The sequence below is a fragment of the Rattus rattus genome, chromosome 5, assembly GCF_011064425.1.
Source record: "Rattus rattus isolate New Zealand chromosome 5, Rrattus_CSIRO_v1, whole genome shotgun sequence".
NCBI lineage: Eukaryota > Metazoa > Chordata > Mammalia > Rodentia > Muridae > Rattus > Rattus rattus.
Genome location: NC_046158.1, coordinates 52,071,406 through 52,089,150, shown reverse-complemented (window position 1 = coordinate 52,089,150; position 17,745 = coordinate 52,071,406). Strand labels below are relative to the sequence as shown.

General features: G+C 50.2%; 1 protein-coding gene across 1 annotated transcript in view; it reads right to left on the bottom strand.

Annotated features, from left to right (window-relative positions):
* Positions 1-3: 3 nt before the first annotated feature.
* Positions 4-17,745, bottom strand: part of Hoxd3 (homeobox D3) — a 19,169-nt gene continuing 1,427 nt past the window's right edge. The window contains exons 2-3 of the mRNA XM_032903510.1: positions 3,382-4,005; positions 4-1,607 (exon numbers count right to left, since the gene is read on the bottom strand). Coding sequence (XP_032759401.1) covers positions 850-1,607; positions 3,382-3,922 — 1,299 coding nt within the window. The 5' untranslated portion in view covers positions 3,923-4,005 and the 3' untranslated portion in view covers positions 4-849. The remainder of the gene's footprint in view (positions 1,608-3,381; positions 4,006-17,745) is intronic.

The following is a 17,745-nucleotide window of genomic DNA, read 5'->3' as shown; positions in this document are numbered from 1 at the left end:
TTCCAACTGAAAAAAATGTTTTATTCTAAATGTTTGTTCAAATAGTACCAGACAATTTGAAGTCAGTAAGCTGTGTCGAGTGGTGAGGGCTTCGGCTGTTGAGAAAGACTCGCTTGAGTCGCGCTATGCCACCGGGCTGCCTGACTCTACCCATGAAGGACCATTTGTGATCTCAGTCCTTTACATCAACTAAGACACCAGCCACGGTTACAACTGTTCAAGACTATTCTCTCAACTAGTTCAGACCAAGGGGACTAAAGAGATGAAATGTGCCCCCCCCCCAAAAGGCCTGGGAGCAAGTACCTAGGCCCGGCTGCAGAATTCTACAAATATACACATAAATACATTAAGACTAGGATAAATAATCAGGGAAACGAAATTACTCGCTTCAAATAATAAATACAGATTGTTTAGTCCGATGCAATCTTTACAGGAGGGGAAGGAGCATTATAAATTAAGGTCTCTGAAACTAAGCTAGACAGAAGGGCCAGGCCCGGGGTTCCCCAGGCTCTAGTCCCTCTCTTCAGGACACGCCACGGATGGGTCTAGGACTTACCTTAGGGACACCATTACCAGATTAGAGTCCCTCGGTCCGCAGTTTATGGCACTGTCAGGTTTACAGGGGAGGATCCTTGCGGCTGATTTATAGCGAGTCACCCAAAGGAGGACACGCCTGGAGGGGAGGCCCAGTCGCGTCAGCCTCGGCCGCTGGAAGCCCGAAACTCGCGTGGCATCTGCCAGGCCAGATCAGGGAGGGGGGGTTCCCCTAAACTGCCTTTCGGGCCCCGCCCCGCCACCACCCCTGCCACCAAAACCAGAGAGGTAATTGCGCCAGGCCGGCGGCAACCGCTACAGATGTGTCAGTTTGGGGGCCTCGGGCAGGCGTCCCTGAGACGAATGGTGAGCCGAGAGATCTGTGTAGGTGGGATGAGGGTCGCACGGTCCGTGGTGATGGTTGCCAGGGATTTGCGCGGCGCAGCTGTAGTCCACGCTGGCCGAAGACGGGTGCGAGAGGTGACCCAGATTGAAGACGGGCCCGGACGCGGGCGCCATGGAGTCGACGAAGTTGCCACCTACGTACACCGGGCTGCCCTGCAGGTTGGCGCTGGCGAAGCCGCCGCCGTTGCTCGCCATGGGGTGGGGCTCGAACTCGGGCGCCGCGTAACGCTTCTGCTGCGGCAGGCAGCTACTGAGAGGCGCCGTGTAGGCGGCCAGGCCGTACATATTGGGCTGCGATTTAGCGAAAGCGGGCGGCGAGGGTGCGTCGTAGGCCAGGCCGGGCACGGGCGGCAGCTGGCCGGAGTAGGCCACGTGGCCCGCCGCTCCTCCAAGAGGTGGGCTGCGCTCCGGGGACTGGCCTGCCGGAGAATGCAGGATGCCCTTGGCCTTCTGGTCCTTCTTGTACTTCATGCGACGGTTCTGGAACCAGATCTTGATCTGGCGTTCGGTGAGGTTCAGCAGGTTAGCCATCTCCACGCGGCGCGGCCGGCACAGGTAGCGGTTGAAGTGGAACTCCTTCTCCAGCTCTACCAGCTGAGCACTCGTGTACGCCGTGCGCACCCTCTTGGATGCCGGGCCCGGTGGGCTCTTGTCCTCGCAGTTCTCTCCTGGGCAAGGAGGGAGATAGAGAGGGTGCTGAGCGAGGAGTAAGGAACCCCCAAACGGAAAGAGATGCTTCTCTGACTCCATGTTCCTCCCCAGCTCTCACCTCCATCCCTGTTTAGAGCAGGGTGGGGTCTTTTGAGAGGAAAAGTCTGAGGGAACACTCACTCCACACACCGCTAGGCCTACCTGTCTGTCGCACCTGTAACCTCTCTGCCTTACTCTGCCCTCTCTCTCTCCTCCATTCTAGCCCATCGTTTCATCCTAACCCAAAGGCCATAAAAGACATTATTGTGAGACTAAAAGCAGTTCATGAGACACTCTTCCACCAAAAGAGCTTCTATGAACACCCCCTCCCAACCTCTGCTGCTTGGGGCTGGGAGCTAAGATGGGGATCTGAGGCAGCTTCAGCCAGCCTTGTTTGTTTACAGGTCAAACACTCCAAACAGCGAAGAAGGAAATGGGGGTGGGGGAGGGTCTTGGCACCCGACTCAAGCCAGGGGCACCCAAAGGCAGGGAGGTGAAAATACCCTCCCCAAAGATACTGCCCTGGAGTTTTAGGGGATCCCAAGGCCAGGCTGGAAGCATGGTGCATATGGCAATGCTAGGAGCAGCAGCCTCAGCACTGGCGTCACCTCCCCTGCCACCCCTCAGCTGCTTGTCCACTCCTTCAGTGGGAAGACAAATGGATTTCTCCTGGGAGGGAGGGCCTGTGTCTGAGCTAAGGAGGGAGGGGCAGAGGAGCGAGCTTTCAGGCAGGGAGACACTTTCCCTTAGGAGCAACAGTCCAGGGAGCATCAGACAGAACAGAGACCTGATAACAAATCATATCCCAGGCTTCAGACTAGCCCTGAACCTGGAAAATAATCCCCATCACGAACACAAAGCTAGACATTTCCAAGGAGTAGCAGTCAGAGCAACCGGAAGCCATCAGCCCCTCACCATGCCCACTTTCTTTTAAACTCAGAATGGCCGGCTAGAAGTCTTTCTCAGCCCTAGAGTTTCTCTTTCAAGGGCAAGAAAGGGACAGCTGCTCTTGCTGCAAATTATTTTCTCCCCCTGGAACACACTCTTCCTGTTACAGCTTCACTAGAGTGAGTCTCACAGTTCTGCCTTAAAGGCCTTGAAGACATACCAGTTAGATCCAAGCCCACCACTTTGCAGTTCTGTGGATCTGGGATAAGTGAGGATGTTACCTTGTATCTGTTTTAAAGAGTTCTTTGGAAAGTTAAATAAAAGAAATGGATAACGTTTGTAACTTATTTGGTCATGAGTCTTTTTCTTCTGTTTTGCGTGTTGTTTGTTTCTACTTTGGGTTTCTGTTTTAAAACAAGGTCTGTTCAAGGTTTCTGGGAACTCACTATGCAGCCCAGACTCTCCTTAAACTCAATACACTCCTGTCTCAGCCTCAAGTGGTGGGATTATGGGTGTACAAAACTATACCCAACCTATCTTCACATTTGAAGGGTTATTGGGTAGGAGAGGAGGCTGAGTTATGACCAGCAGCCTTGGAAGGCAGATAATATGTCAGTGGAAGGAGGGACTTTCTATTAATAAGTATGGGTCTAGTTCAGCATTGGCACCAGCAATGAGAGAGTAAACTTTCTCTGCAGGGTATGTACCCAATCAAAGTCACTAAAAAGGATGGACATTTCTACAGGAATGGGAGTTTGGATACATTGTTGCTAATGCTGCTCTTAGAGCCCTTATAGTCTCTTGGTTTTTGAGTAATAGGTTCTTGGGGCCCATTTGAAGGGGATGACCTGCTTAGAGAGCTACCTGAAGTGGCACAGCTGTTCTTCTGCTTTGAGTTCTGTCGGGATTCCTTCATCCAGGGGAAGATCTGCTTGCTGATGGTAGACGAAGAGCTAGAAGCATTGGGCCCACCCTTGGTCTTCTTGGCAGGCACTCCGCTTCCGGGATTGGTGGGTGAGGATGGGGGCAGGGTGGGTGGTGGAGGGGGAGGTTGCGGTGGCTGCTGCTCTGAGTTCAGGCCAGGAGGTTGGTTGCCTCCACCCCCACCCTGGCTGTTCCCAGTGCCAGGCCGCATGCAGCTACCGTTGAGTTCCGCTCCTTTGTGGGCTGGGGCTCGAAGAGGTGCAGAACTCTGGATGGAGCAGGCAGAACTTGGGTAATCACTGTCCAGGGAGTTGGCAGCAGCAGGGGGTGGGTAGGGTTGATGAGGAGTGCTATAGCCATATGCATCAGTGGCTTTGCTGTATCCATAGCCTCCAAAGAGTCCTGGGTTCTCATAGTATGCAGCCTTCTGCATGGTGCACTCAGGAAGCTCCAGGGCCTGCTGACCCTGCTCAAATAACATTGACTACCACTGTCTCCTTCTCCACCAAGGCCAGTGTCTGCTAATCTTGAGAGAGCTGGGCCAGTTTCCAAGCTCCAGGTAACCTGCCAAGAAGAAAAGTGAAAGATCCTAGAGGGACTGTCATTGCCAAGACCAATCAGTATAGAAGGCCTAGAGCATGCTCCCCGCTTCCCACTCACCTTGAAGCGGGAAGAATGGCAAGGTTCTGGACTGGGGGTTTTATGGAGCTCAGTTTATATAAACTCTTGAAAAAGTTGGAAAATTTCTCCTAAATGTAAGGGGGAAAAAAACCCTTTCCTTCTCCTGAGCTCAACTTCAGTCTAGGGAAGCATCTCTTTCCAACCCAGGATTCTCTTGGAGAATTGTCTTTCTCCAAGATTGTTAACATAGCTTTTGAGGCTGCTCCAGAAGCCATTTAGGACTGGCTGATTCCTCCCCTAAACTATAAACTCCTAAAAGAGAGGGACTATACTTTATTTATCTACATATTACTAATACTAAGCACAGTGCCCTGCGTGTAATAAGTGCAATAAATTGTTATTGAATAGCTAGATGAATGGGTTAGTCAGTCTTTGGATAATCCTGGGGTTTGGTTTTGCATGGTGTTAGAAATCAACCCCAGCGGGTTGAGGATTTAGCTCAGTGGTAGAGCGCTTGCTTAGCAAGCGCAAGGCCCTGGGTTCGGTCCTCAGCTCCGGAAAAGAGAGACAGAGAGAGAGAGAGAGAGAGAGAGAGAGAGAGAGAGAGAGAGAGAGAGATATCAACCCCAGGGCTTTGTGTGTGCTCTGTGGGGTCCCATACCACCAAAACCCTAGTCTCAGTGTTTTGATAGATGAAAGAAAAAGCCTTATTACACTCCCAGAGTTTCCAGAGCTTCCTTCCAAAGTATCTTTTCCATGTGGTGTCAAAACCACACCAACTTTTTTGAAGACCAAGACAGTCCTCTTGGATGGCAGGGTGGGAATCCACACAGCTAGTTTTGTGGGTCAGCACTATGAAACCAAGATAGTAAAGGAGAGAACTATGTAGAGAACTGGGTAGTAAAAAACAAAGACTTAAAGGCTCTCAGACTTACTTTGAAGCTTAAAAAGAATGCTTTTTTCACCTATATTTTTCCACACCCCTTACATTGTCCTCCTCCCCCTTTTAAAAGGGTGTCCCTGAAAATGGGTGATTTAGATTTTGAAATGTTTGTACTGTGGCTGAATAGTGAATGCTGTCATAACTTTATCATTTTTAGATCTTTACATAAACAGATACTATTATTGACCTCTTCTCTGGACCTTCCATTCTGCCCCACCTCTCACCCAACCTATAACCAATGAGAGAAGTTCTTGTGACATGATGAATGGACCCAGAATAAGAAGGGGGGGCGGTAAGAAAAATTCTTCCTCTTTTGTATGCTTCGACTCTTCATGGGGGATGCTTTTCCTGCCCCTTCTGAAAGATTCCTGAGGAGTTAATGTATAACTAATATCATTCAATCACTGTTGTCTGTTTGATAAAGAAAACTCACAGCTCAGCTCTCTGGCTTCATCTTTCAGGCAAAGTTTCTTTCCCAAACCTCTCCCTGGCTTCCATCATCATGAGAGAACCCATCATGCAACTTCTGGCCAATCGGATTTAAACCCGGGAACCAAAATACTTTTGCATTAAATTCCCCCTGTATTTTCACCAGAAAGCCCACCCAACTGAAAAAAAAACTCTCCAAATTAGCCTTCCTTTGGTAGTATCATCCCCCATTTTTTTTAGAATATAAGAAAATATGTCATTTATCTAGGTGAGAGACAGGGCCTTTCTCTGGGTTGCAGGAATATACAAATGTGTGCACTTAAGATATCTACTTAACAAAGCTAGACTAATTTGTTTGATTAGTTTTCAATACCAATCTCTGACTGCTAGAGTTATCAAATAGCAAATGGACAGTTAAATGCTCATTCTGTGACTAATATTTACATGTTTGCCCCAGGCCAAAGGACCTGGCATGCCGGCTTGCAAAATTCTAGGGTTTTTCAGGGTTCGTGCTTCTAGATGTCTAAATGGTCACATCAGGCTTCTGAGACCACCAGAATTTGCTGCTGCTTTGTCATTCCTTGACAACTGTGGAAGCAAAACATCCCCCTCCTGCCTCCTTGTTGACCAAGTTTGTGTTGGATGGTGGACCAGCCACATTAAAATAGCTTCTTGAGGAACTAAGCAAGCCTATGGGATGGATGACTTTGCATAGTATTTGTGCTCTGTGGCATGTCCCTAGAAATCTCTCTCTATAAAAAGTCTCAGAGGCACAGCGACAGCACCGCAACCAGAGTCATCTCCTGCCTGTTTACATTGTCTGAAGGAATTCCAGACCTACTTCATGGCCTAATGTCCGTCAGTTTCTCTACAAGCCAAGGTAGCAATTGTTTTGTTCTCTTGGGGGAAGGAAAAACAGCCTTTGCAGCACCCACTAGACAGAGCCCTAAAGAAACCCCTCTTCCAAAGCATGGTGACCTGAGAATATTGTTACAAAACTGGGGGGAAAAAATCAGTTTATTTCTTTCCAGAAATCCCTACTCCTTGTGAACTCTGCTTGAACCTAAAAAGCAGCACTGGGTCATAATTCATTTGGACAATGGTCAACTGTTCAGTGGCTCATCTTTTCGATCCCCCCCCCCTTTAAGGCTTTCTTTTCTCACCCTTTGGTACCTTCGCTCATTTGAGCACCAAGACCCAAATGCTTGGGGGGGGGGAAGGGGGTTGGGGGAGGGGCAGTTGAGTAGGACTTCTTATTTTGGAGTAGTCCTCTGTTTTCCTCTCAGCTTCCTCTTAATTCCTCCTCCTCCTCCTCCTCCTCTTCCTCCTCCTCTTCCTCCTCCCCCCTTTCCCATCTTCCCCCACCCTCACTCTAGCCCCGAGGAATGGGACTGTGCAGTCATTCAGTCCCCTAGAGAACCCCTGGACCTCTTAGGGAAAGGTCGCCAAACGGAAAGGCTAGTCATTTTCCAAAGTCCCTGGAAGTTACCTAACTCAACTTGGAGACCTAAAGGCAGGCCCAGAAGACAGGGCCAAATGGTTTCCAACCGGAAGGAAGGAAGGAAGGAAGGAAGGAAGGCCAGGCACCCTCTCAGAGCTCGCACTATTCGCTCTCCAGCCATGCTGGCCCACTCAGCTGGCCTAGCCTCAGAAGCAGCGGAGTCCTGATACTTGCTCACTGCACTTAATTCTGCCCAGATCAATACCTAATATGATACCGAATAAATAAAAGGCGCTCACAGCGGCCAGGGGACAGGGTTATTAAGCAGCTGGAGCTCTCACGGTGCATATCAATGCACCTGTCATTGTGGTTTGTAACAAAATTTATGACTGTGACCACGGCAGCAGTAAACGCTTCAGTAAGGAATGAAAAGAAAAACACTTCCCAAGGCCCGGCACTTTTCAGAAGTGGAAAGCAGGCTCCGCGTAGGAGGCAGCACAGCAAAAGAATCCCCCTACTCCGCACTTTTCCCGTTTACACACCCTGCGTGCGAGCTGCGGGATTATATAAAGTGGCCGGCGCCAGCCTGGCCTAGTAGCAGCTGTGCTCCGCAGCCCGAGTTGGAAAGAGAGGATCGCAAGCCCGGCCGGCCGAGGAACACAGACCTGCTGCTCGCCTGGTCTCGGACTCTAGGAGGCTCGATGGATGCCAGGCGTTCGCTCGCCCGCCCGCGGCGGCCATGGGAAGGCGGCTGAAGAGGGAGGCTTGGGCTGGGAGGGAGGCCACAGCCTCTGGCTGTGTCTAGCGCTGCTGAGGTAGTGAATAGCGGACCGCCACCGACAGTCGGTGCCAGTCTTGGGTGCCAGAAGTGGGAGATGATGGACACTTCTTGTGTCAGTTTCTCTTCAAATTCTTGGAGGTTTAAGTTGTTCTAACCTCCACTCCCTATTTTGCCTAACCCGGGTCTTCCAATAACCCACGGATCTCTTCCTGGAGGCCCCGAGTTTTACTCGGCATTCTCGTTAATTCAGTGGAACGGAGCGATCACACTCTTTGCCCTGGTGGCTGCTACTTCTGGGAAAACAGTCTTCAGCGGGTTTGCTGAGAAGAGAATTGACTGCCCACTTTCTCCCGACCCCTCAGCCTGAGCCTCTTCTGCCCTTTGGGAAGCCCAGGACGCCCATTCTAAATCACTCCTGTTTAGCCCGGATAACTCAGTACTGTAACATACCCTGCATTTAAGACAGCGGACGCACTCTATTAAAGCACCATAAATTTGAAGGCCGATGATCGGTTCTCATGTAACAGGCGGCATTTCACACTGAGGTGATCCACTTCAAAGCCACCCTTTGTTTTATGTCTTGATGTATGAATCCTGGAATGGCTACCCTGAGTTGAAGGAGGGGGGTGGAATGGAAATGTAGCGCAAATTTTTTTTTGTTTATTTAAATCACCCCCACTCACCACAGTTTTGCATGTGTATTTCCTTGAATTTTATCTCTAACTCTTTTTGTAGGCTCTTCGGGTTTCTTAGGTATTCTGTGGAAGCAGATCTGGAACAAAATGGAAAGCTCAGTAACAGCCGGTTCTGACTTACAAACATACCAGGAGAGCCTTTACCCCCTTTAAGGGTGTCACAATCAATGTGACTATTGTATGTGATGCCTGCAGCTATTCCAGACGCTTGGCCCCAGCAGAATGAAGACACAGTTGGATCCAGGGGAGCTTAAGGGCAAAATCTTTGGCTGGATGGGGGGTGGGGAGGACCTGAACGCGAGGAAAGGACCAGAGGGTGAGCCAAGTGGGTCAGCCCGCTCAGAGAAGCCCTGGAAGGTGGAAAGAAGCTTACAGGTTAGAGGACCCGGAAAGGAGGGTAGATATGTAGGCGCACCTGGGTGGATGTTAACTGGAGCTGCGCCCTCAGGGCCCTAGTAAACCGGGAGTGAGGCGCTTGCTATATCCTGGATGTGTTAGCGAATACACAACAGCATTCTGGGCTGCTCAGTTCTGAATCGGGACTAGGCTATAAACCGCCTAAGAAACCAACAACCTTCCCTATCTCCAACCCCAAACTATGACCAAGCCAAACCGCTCACCACTGCGGCTGCTCAGCAAGCGCTGGCCTCCGGTCAGGTAAAAGGAGGGAGACGCAGTCTCTCTCTTGCATCCGCCCTGTGCAATTTGTCGACTCAGTAGTTTGCAAACACTAAACTGCGCCCGGGAAAACCCCACACAAAGCGTTCAGGGCGCTTCTAAAGACTAGAGAGCATAGCCATAAGCCTTTGAAGTGACCTTTGGCTCGTGTTGCAATAACTCACCCCTTAATGAACACCCAGCGGAAGCGCCTCAGAGAGATCCCAGCCCGGTAGGACTTCTAACTTCTCGCCCCGACTTCAGCTTCCCAGACGACTTGAGTTGGGGAAGGATCCTCATTTGTCTGCTTTCTACACCCCAATCCTCTTGACTGGGCCCCGAGGGTGACACAGTGTAGGTGCAGGAGTTATCAGGATGCTCAAACCGGTGGCCCGCAGTCCCCAGACTGTTTTATATAATACAATCTCATGGGCAGACATCAACCTGCTCAGATTGATCATTTTTACTTATTTTTTTAGAAGGGCTTCTTTAGAAGTAGGATCACTCCCTGAGAAGAAGATCCTCGCAGTCCCAACGCATCTAGCTAAATTTTGTTTTCCAGGCGTGGAGGAACCCGGTAAGTTCGTGCCTGGGTGAGGGGTGCTCTCTGAGCTCTGGGTTCAGGGGTCTTGGGAAGTGGAAAGCAGAAAGGACCCCAAGTTAGTTGGGTCACAAGCAAAACACCCTTTTTCTCAAAGCTCTCTCCTGCATTTCCGTCCCTGCCCTGCCCCAAGTACTGGCCTAGTTTTGGCTTGTAGGTGCCCCCAATCGTGGCCTGAACCAGGCTGGCTTCGTCCTGCCTGAGTTCCAACGCACTTTTCCCAGCCAGAAACTTCAGAAGCAGAAGGGAATCTTGACGGCTAAGCTGTCTAGCTGTCCGGGGAATCTGACTTCAGACATAACCCCCATACCCCACCCACCAGCGTTATCCAGGGAAACCTCTTCAGGATAGGGCCTGGAGAAGAGCCTTGGTGGGGATTATTGAAAATTTCGGGGAAGTTATAAGTGAGTGCTCCGTGGGGCCAAATGAAATGCTGCCTGCTGTAATTGGATTCAGCTGACTAAGCTGGCAGGCTTGCAGCTCAGAGGCAATGAGCAAAGAAAAATGTCCACCGACTTCAAATTCTGATGGAGCCCAGCGCAGCTAAGTGACAAAACAACTTTTCCTGCTCCCTTTGATGGCCAGGACCTTGGAACTCAGTCCTCCTCCCAGCAGAGACTGTCCCAACTTAAATTTAGACAGTGCTTCTCGCTTTGGGGTTCCATCCCTGGGGTAGTCCAGTATGATTTGGGCCACTTCTGCTCACAGGGCCACTCACTCTTGCCTTGGTTGAGGGAAAAGACCTGTGATATTTGTTTTCTACACTTCTAGCCTGAAGCCACGAGGAACAAGTCAACAAAAGATATGAGGGATGCAGGAACCAATTTGATTTAGCTTTCACCGTGTAGGGTTATTTGGACAGAAGGACCCAGAAACACTAAACCTGTTCATCATTGTAACAGCCAGAGCCTATGCTGAGACACTGGAGAACCCTCTCAAACTCCTCAGGGTAGTTTTTTTTTTGGGGGGGGGGTTCTTAATTTCAGAGACGTTTTAATTCCTATGGGGGAACAGAGGAAGCCAACAGCAAGAGGGAAAGGCTGAGCGTGTGGAGGTGGCCCACAGAACAATGCAGGGAGCTGGCTGGCCACACAGTTTATTTTAAATATGGATAAATCAACCCTCCTGCACCCAGCCCAGCAGCCCAAGACACAGAATTAATATGATGTTCCATCTTACTTTGGCAGTGACAGTGTAAAAAAAAAAAAGGTCTCTTTTATTCATTCCATTTTCAGTCCATTCTCATAACTACACATTTACCCTCAAAATACTAACTCCAGCCCCTAGTCCGCTTAACAAACCCATTCCTCAAACTGCTACACCCCCTCCCCAATGCTACCGGCCACCCTCTAAGCGTGGTAAGGTAGTGTCCTCTTAACCTTTTGTAGGCGGGGAATGTCCCCATAAAAGCGCACCTCGTTACGATTAATCACCGTCCTCGATGTATATGTAGAAGTGTATATAGGTCTGCGGGCTGACTCACCAATTGGCAATAATCAAGATCACAGATTACACAAAATAAATCATATTTAGTATCCCGCTCAGGGCAGCAAGCAGCCCTGTGCCCAAAGATTTCCATTTTGTCATGCAATTGCTTACCTGGATCCCAATTTATCATAAACCTGGTGTCCTCGGTCTCAGAGTGGGCGCCAGTGGGGGGCAGAGCTAGCCTTCCCCCTTTGTCTGCAGACAACAGTGTCCCAACCCTGGTCTTGCGCGCTTGCAGACTCGGCCATATACCAGAGTACACGGAATTCCCGGTAGAACGGAACCAGGCTGAGGTTCAACTACCAATAAACGCTGGAGGAACGAGTTTGTAGTCCCCAAGCTGGCTTCGCCTGCGCTGCTCGCTGGTCGGTCCACCCGCCCGCCGGTCGGCTCCCAGGCCCAAAGCGGCGGCCACTGGCTCCCCCACCCACTCCTGGGTTCCTGCCCAGCCCTCCCAGGCCCCCCAGAGCTCGGGGTTTGTTTTGCTTTCGGAACGTGGTCCTTTCTGAATTTGGAGAGAGCCCCGGAAACCCCCTCATAGTCGGGAAATACAGACGCTGCCTTCAAATGCGAGCATATTTGTTCACGTGACCCCGAGGGAAGATTGTACTGATTGAGGCTGAAACTTTCACGCCATCCAGCCCAAGAGCGCAGCCAGGCCTGGGGGCTGGGAGGAGGGGCGCAGGAAGCTTGGGACCCAGGCGCCTTCCCCCGGAGCAGACACTGGTGGGTGGACAAAAAGGAAAAGCTCCGTCCTTGCAGCTTGGGATCAGCGCAGCCACAGCCTGGCCCAGTGCGGTGGGATGTAGGCTTGAGAACCTCTCCGGGCAAAGACCTCTGACCCCGACCCGGCCTTCTGCCAGACCTACCAGTGGATTAGACATTTTAAAGGTTGCTTCTTAAAAGCCTTTCTGGAACAGGGCTACGGAACAGAAGCCTTGGACTTCTCGGCGTCCTGTACTTCACATCTGCATGCACCTAGACACGATGCCCTGTCCGTCCGCCCAGGCAGATACCCTGCTGTTCCCACTCCCTGCCAGGAACTTAAGTTGTGCCACAACACCCGCTCCTGCCTTAAGGTGGGACCCACTGGTTCTCAACTCTAGCCTGTCACCCTGCCACCACCTGCACTCCTTGGGGGCGCTGGTTGGGGTTCGTAGACTCAGCAGGCAAGCCGCCACTTCTGAGCCAGAAAAAAAAAATCGCCTAGCAGCAGGGCAGGACCCGGTGTGACCCCCTTTCTCGAAGCCCCGAGTACTCCACCCAAGCCCTTTGGGGTCTGGAGCCGCTTAGGTGAGGATCTGCCCACCTTGACTAGTGTGATTCCAGACCGGCTCAGAGCCAGCGGGATCCCACAGGCCAAGCAACAGCCAAGCCGCATCTTCCCGCTTCCTGCGGTACCTCCAAGAGGGCAGGGGAGACTACTGAACCGGGCTTACCTGGGATAAGGAGATTTCTACTTTAGAATTATAGTATCAGAACACGATCTCACCACTCTGCAAGTGGCTAGAAGAGGTTTGTGGTAGATATTCTGCGTGTGGGAAGAAGAGTTAAGCGAATCTAGGCCAGGGCTCACTGCTGGGTTGCAGCGAGCTCCTAACCTACCTCTGTCGGGCCTCCCTCACCATAGAATTTCACACTATTTTGGCTTTCTGGGTTGTTGTTGTTGGTGGTGGTGGTGGTGGTGGTGGTGTGTGTGTGTGTAAGCGGTTCTGCCACGGAGTTGATGCCCGATATAGCTTGTACGGCCTCCTACCCTCCTAAGAAAGAAAGTGCCCCAAAGCCGTAAATGACCAAGGCGGGCGGCCCAGGAAGAAAGGTTCAGAATTCCCCGGGTAGAGAAGTCGGCATATCCCGAAGAAAGAGTCACTGGTCCCAGCTCCCAAACTTGACAGGAAATTCATCCCTTTCTGTTCACCTGTCCCAGCCAAGGATCAGGCCCACTTGGGGTGCTTGTCGCGACGGACCATAGGCTGCCCCCACTCCACCCCCATTCAGAGGACCCCGCCTCCAAGCCTCCAGCCAGGGGCTGAGCTTGCGGCCCCCGGCAAGTGTTAATCCCCTGCCAAAGAGGGGGGCTGCTTTGCGGGAATTTGTCTCCAGGAAAGGATCTAAGCCTTCTTCAATCGGAGCATATGTTCATAGAGCAATAAACCGGAAAGATTTACAGTCCTCGCCCGGCCCCCAACAGCCTCGCACCCTTTCAGGAATTACTTACGATGATTTATCACACCAACCCCGGCAATTGTCACACTGATAAAATAGCCCGGGCCTGTGCCCGCCAAGCCGGGCCTTTGGAGGCTGTTGGCGGCCCAGCCTCTGGTGAAGCCGGGGAGCCTTTTTGTGGGTTCCTTTCTAAGCCTACAAGGGGATGTGTGAGTGGATTGAAGTGGGTGGGGTGAGATGGGCGACGATTCTCATTGAGAAAAATGCAAGCCGAGAAAGCACCCGGAATCTGCGTGCAGGAGTCACTTGCTAAGCACATAAACATTTGTCATCTTTGAATAATTGAATTAATGTGTTATTGTTTGGATGTATAATTCATAATGGGGAAACTTTGTTGCTGTCCTGACTAGAAATATACACACACCAAAAAATTCACACACACACACACACACACACACACACACACACACACACACACACACACACACACCTAAACAACCACCACACAGAGACAGTTCCTGCTTGCTGAAATCCTTCTCAAAGTCAATGAAGGCAAATCACAGATGTTGGGAGGCGGGTAAGGAGGTGTATGAAAGGCTGTCCACTGAGACACCCAGACCAGAGCTTGCGGCTAAAGGAAGAGAATGTTTGCTACTTGCCCCCACCCCAGGGACAGAGCTAGCTGGGGTGGGGTAGGACTGAAGCAAAACTGCGTTTGGGATGTCAAATCTTCTTGGAGTGAGAGGGGAAAGAAGCAAAAACGAGAGCAAGAGACCCTATCGCTTTTGCAGCTGGCCGCAGCCTCCTCTTCCTCGGAGGCTTCCCTTTGCCTGAGTTGCTCCGACTTGGGAGGTGGAGGACTTCTTTTTGTTTTGTTAGATATTCAAAAAATTACAAATACAAAACTAAAGAGGAAGCAAAGAGAAACTGCTCGCAGGGGCGACAAGCAGCTGAGCTTGGGGTGGGGAAGGCGGAGAGCAAGAGAAGTAGCTTGGAATCATTATCCGTTGGTTAAAACCTGCCTGGGGTAAAATTTCAACTCGATTTTATAGCCTTCTATTATGACGCAAAGAAAAATTTACGAGCCTAGCCTGAAAAGAGGGCCGGGGCTTTTTTTTCTCGCTGCTTTAAGAATAGGTGGCAGATGCGGTGACAGCGACCATTGTTCCTGGTAGACACAGGCGACCGGGCAACCTCGGCCCGCGTGCGCCAGGAGTGTCCCCAGCCGGGCGGTTTCTTTTTTTTTTTTTTTTTAAACTACTGTTGTCTGGGGAGCAGCCTGCGCGCACCCTTACCCCTTACACCCTTACCCCTTGCACACCCTCACATCCTCATCCTCTCTCTCTCTCTCTCTCTCTCTCTCTCTCTCTCTCTCTCTCTCTCTCACACACACACACACACACACACACACACACACACACACACACACACACTCGGCCGCCCGTAGTAATTTTTCATAAGTGCAAAGCTTCGCTGAACCAAAGGTCACCATCCAAGCCACTAACAACTTCTGACCGGCGCGCTGTTCCAAACCAGAGAAGCAAAGGCAACTATTTGTCAGCGGCTCTGACAGCTAAGTTCATTAAGGATTGAAATTTGATGAAATAAAAGTCGCCCAAATATTTACCTGCGGGCCGCGCTCGGCGCCCGAGTCTGCGGGCGCAGGGGGCCCCCCTCGGCGGGCCGTGTTCTCGGGATCCCTGCACTTTCCAAGTCGGAGAGAGCCCTTTGCGTGGCAGATTAATGACGACTCCGTGTTTCTTAAGGGACGTGCTGAATTAATTATTTCGCCAATCACGTGGTCGCGACTTGTAGAAATCTATTCTTATCATCTTCCTCGCACTTTGAAAATTCTCCGGGTTATGAGCGGCCCTCCCCTGACTACAGCCGAGCCCCCAGCCTCCCAGCCCGGCGTGGGGGGCAGGGAGGGCTCCCCAACATGGCGCCGTCTGCCGAGGGTCCGATTTACTGTACTGTACTCAACGGGCTTAGCTATGGACTCGCTTCCTTCTCATCCCTGCCGGTGATTCAATACACACAGCGGTATTGATGTATTGGTGGGCACAGGAGGAGCCATTAACCAGAAGACGGGCAGAGGACAATCATAAAATGTGTCTGAATATTTAAACTTCTGTCTGCGCACTTATAAATACACATGTCCACGCGTCTGGGGCGAGCCCTTCCATATATTAAGGACATATGTCCTACTTTATGCATCCTGCTTCTTTCCTGTCTCCAGCAAGACACCCCCTATCTATTTTGGAACTCCTATCCTGGCCCCCTCTTCAAAGCTGAGGCCAAGATGTGGGAAAGCCCTCTTGATAGAAATAGTGTATGCTACTTTTTATAGTAGAGAGCGTTTATTGTTGTCTGAGGGGTAAGAAAGATGCCTGGGAAGTGGCAGGGAGGAGATGGAAACACCAGAGAGGGTTTAGTAGCCCCTGAAAAGTGGGAGTCCAAGATGGGAGGCCAACCAGGTCAGGTCGGGAGCAGCAACCGTCAGCCACTCCTGGCTAGGCCCAGAAAAAAAGCAAGCTCGCTCAGCCTCTGGAGAGTGTAAAGGTTTCCCATGCCCACTCTGAAGGGGGCCTAAAAACTGGTTAAGACCAAAAGCTGATTTGGAGCCCCATGATAGCCCAAGCAGTTGCTTCTTTCTCAACAAATAATGCCCTCCATCCTGCGAAGAGCCTGGCCTAGATTCCACGCCAGGCACTTCACTGCTCACAAAACATAGTCACCAAATCAGGAGTACAAGGGGAGTGTAGAATTGCTAAGCCTTGAGTGACTTAACTTTTACACCACAGGCACCAAATAAATTGGTGTCTAATTTATTGCAGAAAATAAGATGAAATGTTTATAATGAATGGTAGTTTTTAGAGAACTTAACAGAGTTTCTAACGAGGCACCAAACAGGAGGGAGATTTTACTACACCTTTTATTATTTCAAATATAGATCAATGAATTACATCAAAACTACAGGCAACAATTAGTATAAATAATACTTTAATCAGTGGCAGCGAAAACATGGTCAGTCCTATTTTAAAAAGCGTCTTTTGTGAGCAGACTCCAAGGGGCTGACTGACAATCTCATCTCACAACAAAAGGCTGTAAATGGACAAGTGAGATGGGACTCAGAGGCGCACTGACTGTCCTCAGCAAACATTCCACTCCTCAACCCCAGGCATGACCCCAACACAGGCTCTGAAACACCCAAACAAATGCTCCTGGCTCATATTTGGGGAGAACAAACTGGAAATAAATAAGAACAAATGGGCACTGGAACCTTTCCACAGCTTGCTTTCTCTAGAGCACGTTCCCAGATGGAGACCTTCCTGCTCTAGGTGACTAGGGTGGGGGCAGGGGCCACCTCTTTCCTGGTCCACTCCTTTGGGCCCAAATGGGTTCTAGGACCAGAATAAGACTTTAGGACTAGTAACTGCTCAATGGGCCGGCAGGCGTCATTAGCATTTAAAAAGACAACCCCTCCCAGCTGGGAGGAAGAGCTGAGATTTATAAACAAAGAAGTTGTTTCTCAGCTCTAGTTAGTTTCCAAAGTAGTGGGGCTATGTTTGAGAAGAAACTGGGGTTTTCTTCAGGAAAGCACACTCTTGTCTTTTGGCTTTTCTTTGGGGGAGGAGGAAGGAGGGGTAGTATTTGGTCTGAAGCTGGATGAGTAACCAGAACTTCTGAGGAGAGGGAAAAATCTATATGATAACCTCCATACTGGCTATATAGTTGAGTATTGTGAAAATATACAAGCTATGCCACAAGGATTCAGTTCAATGTTTGCTCAGATGTGGCTTTTAAGAAAGAGTAGTAACAATTTTCCAATTGGCCTAAGGATAGCGCCTCTTTTCAAATGCTATATCCAAAGACTGCCTCCATGTTACCGGGAGGAGAAAAAGAGAAGAGGGTAGTTAGAGTCCAAAAGGTTAAGGGTTTAGAGGTCAGTCCTCCAGGCTGAAATACAGCTAATCGAACAGAAAATTTGTCCTCTGGGTGAACCTGATTCTGTAATTTAGCCGAACTTCAGTAAAATACCTTTTCAGCTTCTCAACGTGAGGGCGTCAGAAAAAAGACGTCTTAACTATGTATGAACTCTGTGCTTTTTGTCACAGAAACAATGACGCAAATAATGCAGGAATATCCATCTTTAATATCCCGACGTGGTGATATTCAAGTATTGCCATGTGCAAGTCTGAGAGGCAGGCTCACCCCAAAGCGGAACAAAGAGCCTTCCCCAGGGTCTAATACAAAAGACCAAGGCTGGAAGATACTTCAGAGAGTAGAATTTCAGCCTAGGGACTCCAGTGAATCCCTGCCCTCAGCTCTCATGAGACAGAGAACCAAGGAACAGGCCTTTGCCTTCTCCACCTAAGTCTATTTTACAAACAACCACTGAAACTTTCTAAGGTGTTCTGAAATCCTGAAAGAAATACCACCACCCTGGATCAAAGGATTAAAATGTCAGTTTACCCTATC